Source organism: Polistes canadensis, unplaced genomic scaffold, assembly GCF_001313835.1.
Source record: "Polistes canadensis isolate GaletaPanama2010 unplaced genomic scaffold, ASM131383v1 scaffold_446, whole genome shotgun sequence".
In the NCBI taxonomy this organism is placed as follows: Eukaryota; Metazoa; Arthropoda; class Insecta; order Hymenoptera; family Vespidae; genus Polistes; species Polistes canadensis.
The window spans coordinates 36618-43083 of record NW_014569993.1 but is presented as its reverse complement, the minus strand read 5'-3'; the positions used below and the strand labels follow the sequence as shown (position 1 = coordinate 43083).

The 6466-nt window shown below is 29.8% G+C and overlaps 1 protein-coding gene across 1 annotated transcript in view; it reads left to right on the top strand.

Annotated features, from left to right (window-relative positions):
- Window positions 1-6466, top strand: part of LOC106792477 (solute carrier family 2, facilitated glucose transporter member 8-like) — an 18421-nt gene that overhangs the window by 6398 nt on the left and 5557 nt on the right. The window contains exons 3-4 of the mRNA XM_014758911.1: window positions 3005-3119; window positions 3204-3466. Coding sequence (XP_014614397.1) covers window positions 3041-3119; window positions 3204-3466 — 342 coding nt within the window. The 5' untranslated portion in view covers window positions 3005-3040. The remainder of the gene's footprint in view (window positions 1-3004; window positions 3120-3203; window positions 3467-6466) is intronic.

Genomic DNA, 6466 nt, shown 5'->3' with positions numbered 1-6466 from the left:
GAACTAGAAAGGAATCGCATGCATCGTCTTGTACGTTTGTTTGAATTATTTTCGCAATTACTGTCACTTGACTGATCTGCAACGGTCTTATGATTCACCCGAAATCATACATTTCTTTGTGGAAACATGCACCAGTCATTTTGACTGGTACTGGTATAAATGTCAAAAAAAAAAAAATATTTTTTTACCAGTATATAAAAAAAATAAATTCTTTACCAGTATATAAAAAAAAAAAAAATTCATAAAATGTATTCTCTACTTATAGCTACAAAAGTCATAACATCAATTCGGAAATAAAATGTTATATGTAGTAGGAATTTTGAATTGAAATTGTACGACCAGTCAAAATGACTACTCTGGTAAATCTAGTGTTAAAACTTGGATGAGGGTGACCGCTTGAGAAAAAAAAAAAAGAGGAAGAAGAAGAGAAGAATTTTTCAAGCCGTAAATTTGAAATCGGTTTGCCCGCGCATCGTAAATATCCGACAACTTCTCGTGGTGTAGATTTTTCGATCGCATCGTAAAATTCACTCTCATCACTTTTTCCCAAACGCCCCAAAAGAAGTATAACTTCAAAAAATAAAAAGTGAGTGTGTCAGGCCCGACACGCACTTTTTCTTTTTCCTTAAGAACGATTGTCTTTGAACAGGTAAAGAGAGAAAGAGAGAGAAGAAAAGACTTACTAGATTAAAAAAAAGACCGATAACATATTGGAACTAGAAAAACCTGTCTTTCTATAAATTTTCTTGAATTAAAAATTTTTTTCGAGATTGAAGTAAACCCTTTTTTCTGTGCAGTAGGTAAAAAGGGTAAATAAACGTATCCATTAAAATTCTTAAAGAATGTATATATATTTTTATTCTATTTACATTTTTTATGGCTATTCGGCAAAATATTATACATCAATCATTTTACATAAATATATCTTACATATCGTACATAAATACATTGTTATAGGAAGGTTGACTTATTCATGTTATTATTATTATCTTAACTATTATTATCATTTTGAATATTAATTAGATCAATAGTGTCGTCATTATTGATCACTGTGACAAGAGGTTTATGATAACTAAAATACGACACATGAACGTCTGTAGATACGTGGTTTACGAATCGTGAAAACACCGCATCAATGGTTTTACCATACCTCGTCGTCCTCAGTGTTTTACCAGAAACAAAATCCAACTTAAGTTTGGATTTTAAAAATTGTATTAATCTCAATCTCCCCGTCATCTTTTTCAAAATCAATAGTAAAATCGTTGCCAAGTATGAGTGGAAGTGATAGACAGGAAGTGGAAGATGACATTGTTTTCTCAATAGTTTTGATCTACCTTCTGTATAAGCTAACAATGTCTCGTGAATGAAATCTATTACATCAGTAATATTTTGATTGACAGAAATATAAATTGTAACGGTAACAATGTGATTACCGTTAGGCAAAGTACATCTCGCGGCACATATGTCTCCCGAATTAGAACGTATTTGGCTAAAGTGTTGGGCATTTCTTCTTAATAGTCCAGTCAATAAAAGAAAAACTGACCGAATTCTGGTACCTGGCCAAAAACTTGATATAATGGTAACTCGACGACGCTGAATCGAATGGTGCTATTTTTTTTGCAATCAGATTCCCTGGTAATGAGAAAAAGAGTAAAAGAAGGTAAAAAAGGGTAAAAAACAGCCGTATCTTAGAATCTAGGCATTAAAGCCAAAAAAGTTTCAAACAAAAGTTGTAGAGAATTGAAAAATACATAAAAAATGTTCTTCGTATTTGCAAAAATAAGCAAGAAAATAAAGGTGAAAGGTAATTATAAGAGAGGGGGCAAGCTACGCCTCTTCGTTGGTCTTACACGCGAGCGAGCTAGTGTGCGTTATCTTGGAGTCTCACGGTCGTGAATGCGAGTGCGAGTGAGATAAGAAAAGGATACTTCTCCCTTTCTATTTGTTTAGGCGATAGCGAGTCTTTTTGTTTGGGCCATCGATTTTGTCAAGTGTTCTGTATTATATATTTCTGATATTTTTTCATGCTGTAGGGAGAATTTTTCGTCTTGGCCATCGAGTGGCGAGCGTTTTGTATACGAGTGCGAGTGAGACAAGAAACCAATATTTCTCTCTTTCTAATTTTTTCTTCGGAAGCGAGAATTTTTCGTTTTGACGATCGAGTGTCGAGCGTTCTGTATATCTATATATATATCGGCATATAAGCGTGGCGTTTTTAAATCGAATCTTGATGATTATGGCACACCGTTTTTTTATTTATTGTCAAAAATAGTGAACCTTGATTAAAAGAAAAACAATAATTCATTTTAACAGAAACTATTATTATTTGGTCTACAAATTATGTATTTTAGGAAATTTTAAATTAAAGATTTGTTTTATTGTCTTATTATTGGTTTCGCAATTCGAACCCTGATCATCTCTGCTTAGCCAATTCCTAACCGTTTCTATATCTTCTATCCTGTTATCAGCGTTACCGAATCTTTTTAATTGTAAGTCTAATACGTCTGCGCGTTTTAACTGTAACAGTAGCCGGTTTAAATAATTACTTACAGTGACGAAATATAAATAGTAATATTTCGTTACACATATATACATATATATAACATATTGACGACATCAAGGATACACACAGCTTCGCTAACCATAGATTAATACACTACTACAGCTAAAGGAATAAGAATCAGCAAATAGCTTTTTTTTCGCAAACAGCTGAATATATATGCCATGTTTAACAGCACAATGAATATTTGCATAGACTAGTACAAGTGTGCAAAGTTTGAAACAAATCTTGATAGTGTCTCTCACTGATAGTTCCCTTGTTAGATTCAAATTGTTAGTTGCTGTAGAAAATTATTTTAAACGTTAATCGCATTATTTTAGGTAACTTGTTGAAATAGCTGAAATAAAATAGTTACCTTATTTAGTTTGACGATTTAGAATAAAAAAAAGAAATTATTTACGAAAGGATGTTAACGAATTTCGTCTTTTGATCATTTGCCTTCAGTGAGGAAACAAAAGCTGTGATTCTTAAAAATTAGAAATGAATAGGGATAGAAGAAGAGGAAGATACATATCACCACATGGCTCGAAAACGTGGGAATACTTCGCAATATTCGCTTGTAAGTTTATTTTTTTACAAATTATGTTAATAGATATTATAGAAGCAAAAATGTGAACATATGTTAATTCGAAAGCAATTTTAGGCACACTGTTGATAATATCTCTTGGCATTGTGCTAGGATGGAATTCACCAATGGTCGTGTTGTTATCATCACCAGACTCGCCAATTCATGATAATAAATTAAATATTGCAACTTTAACGGCTTTCTTATCAGCTGGTCAAATGCTGGCACCAGTGATAAATGTATTAGTAATTGACAAAATTGGAAGAAAATATACGATTTTATTGTGCGGTTTCCCACTCGTCGCAAGTTGGAGTATAATCTTAATGACAAGAAACGCATACGTAAGTTTTTCATTTTTACTTGTAACGAAGTAAAGATAATTTACAGTATTTTCGGTCATATGTGTATAATCATGTCATTCACCAAACTCTTCTTACCGTTCTAATTGCATGTCAAGACTTACAAAGAGGGCTCCATAGTTGTTACTTTTTTGACGTTTATGAAACTTTATAAATTTATATCGGTTTATATTGAGGTTATTTTGACACAAAGTGTACAACATGTAACATTATTGACATAAAGTGTAAATTTGTTTTCGGTTAGAATCATGATATTTCGAGTTAACATTTACTAGGAATCTCATAATTAGTTAAATAGAATCACCTAAGTATCTCGTTTCATATTGCAATTGTATAAAAGAATTATAAAAGATAATGTGGTACTATTGTGCAGGAGGAAATATGATGGTTGAGAAAATGTTTTCTCTCAAGATCATTTCTTTACGAAATTTTCGGGTTATTAATGTTTTTTTAAATGACATCCTATATTTCATACGATATTTTTGTAGATCATAATAATACGAATTTAATGACATATACATTTCGATCATTTATTCTCGAGATATATTTATATTTAAATATAATTAGAATATATTGTGAGGGTGAGAGAAAATTCGGAAGTAAACAAAGAGGTCGTGTTTTATCTCTCTCTTTCTCGTATGAACGAAAAGAAACTTACTTCTTAAAGAAGATTACCTTTACTGAAAAAATTGTGAAAAGTTTGTCAAGAACTTCAGTACTCGCTCGAAGAACGGTAATGAAGAAACAAATGCAATTAATGTGTAAGACACTCATACAAGCAAAAAATCTTCTCATGTACAAGAGACAATATTTCACAATTTTCTCGGTAAAATTCATCTGAAGGAGACAAATTTAAAAAATATAAAATAAACATATTAAAAATATAATTTTAACATTTTTAAAAAAGAGCGTGTTCAAAATTTTCGTAACTAGATATGCATTTTTTTTTATTTGTAATATTTTTCAAGTTATTTTACATGGGTCAGTATCAACTTTTTAATATTACCAGATTTTATACTCATAGAAAATTCATTAATTTTCTATATGTGCCCACGTAATTATGAAAGTGGTCTAAGTCATATATCTCTTGTTTCGAGATATTTAAATGATTACATTTGAACATTAAATGAATTCTATATAATATTGAAATAACAAACACTATTTAACTGTTGAAAATAATGCGTTTTCTCTTCCAGTAAAATGATTGATCATTTATGCAGAGAGAATAAGTTTTCTAATGCTCTAATACATCTAAAATCGCACAGCACATTATCTAGTTTATTCATTTTCAACCTAAATTGATGATCACTATACAGAAAAAATGAAACGAATTAAAATTAATAAATAATAATACATATCTTAGCTAACCTCAAAAAACTAATAATTAATAATACATACCTCAATTAATCTCAAAAAAGACTTTTATTATTAATATTTACGAATAACCAATGTTTTTGAAGATATTTTTGAAGATATTCACAGTTTTTTTAATATCAATCTCCACCGTATGTAATAATTATAATAAATAACATCAAAACACATATAAATAATTTTTATTTGTATCGATATATAAAACACATGTTGTGTATATAGAAATATCAGAATATAAATATCAGTCCGCACTAAATGTAAAGGAGATATACCGAATTACTTTATGCGTAAATTTGAGAATGCTTTGCTCGCGCATCGTAAATACCGACAGACTTCGTAGTGTCGATTTTCGTGTCGCTGTGCGTGCGCATCGAAAAAATTCACTCTCATCATTTCTTCCCAAAAGCACCAACAAAAGTATAACTTCAAAAATACATAATTAATCGTACAATATTGTGTCCGATCTATTAGCCTCTAAACTTTCTATAAAAATTGCTGTTATATACTTCGAAAAATATGCAGGGTGCAATGCGTTATTTAGTGCCATAAATTGATATTAGGCTTATTAATTGCAAAAATCATCAATACTTACAAGAAACACTAGAAGTAACGTTTGCTTTTAATATTAGAAGATTTCAAGTAAAATTAAACAATTTCAACAAACTGGTAGTGTAATCCCTAAAAAATGCAATAGAGTGAGAACTGTTATAAACAATAAAAATGTAGACAGTTTTACTGTATTAGCTGCAATTTTTTTGGATCTTCACATGAGTCGAAGGTACTACTTGAGATAATAACTCTCAAATCCTTTAAACATAAAAATTTCATACATATAACATAAGTTTCACCAAGAACTGTATCAAATTGATTTTCTACAGCGTTTTAAGTTTTGTCAGGGAGGATAAAGCCAATTGGAAAACGATAGAAAAGTTTTTAGAAAGGTCTTGTTTACAGATGAAGTTTCGTTTACAAGGTGTAGATAAATAAATTTAAGTAGCACGCATTATTAGTCTGTAGAAAACCCGTGATAAATGAGAGAAGATAATAAACAGAAAGCATAAACTGTGAATGTGTTGTGCGAAATCTTACCATCTATATTATGCAATATTTTTTAATGATATTCTTTTAGAACGTTTGTTAGATACTCCATTAAATATTAGACAACTTATTGTGTACAACATGTTAGTTTTTCCTTACATAATTCGAAGTATGCAACAGTAATCTTACAATGACATAAAGTTGCATCAGAGACAATATATTCTAATTATTTGTAAATGTAAATATCTCGAGAAGAAAGGATCGAGATTACAATACATATTTTTAAAGTCATTAAACTCTTATTATTATGTTCTACAAGAATATCGTCAAAAATATAGGGTTCCATTTAAAAAAACATCGATAATCTTAAAATTTCGTAAAAAGAATAACTTAGTGGACAAATTCTTTTAACTATTATGTTTCCTCCTCTCAATAGTGCCACTTTTTCGAATATAATTTTTTCATACACCTGTAAGCAAAAAAGATATTTAGGTTATCTCATATTGCTGAAACACTTTGTATATATACATGTATATATATATATATATATATATATATATATATATATATATA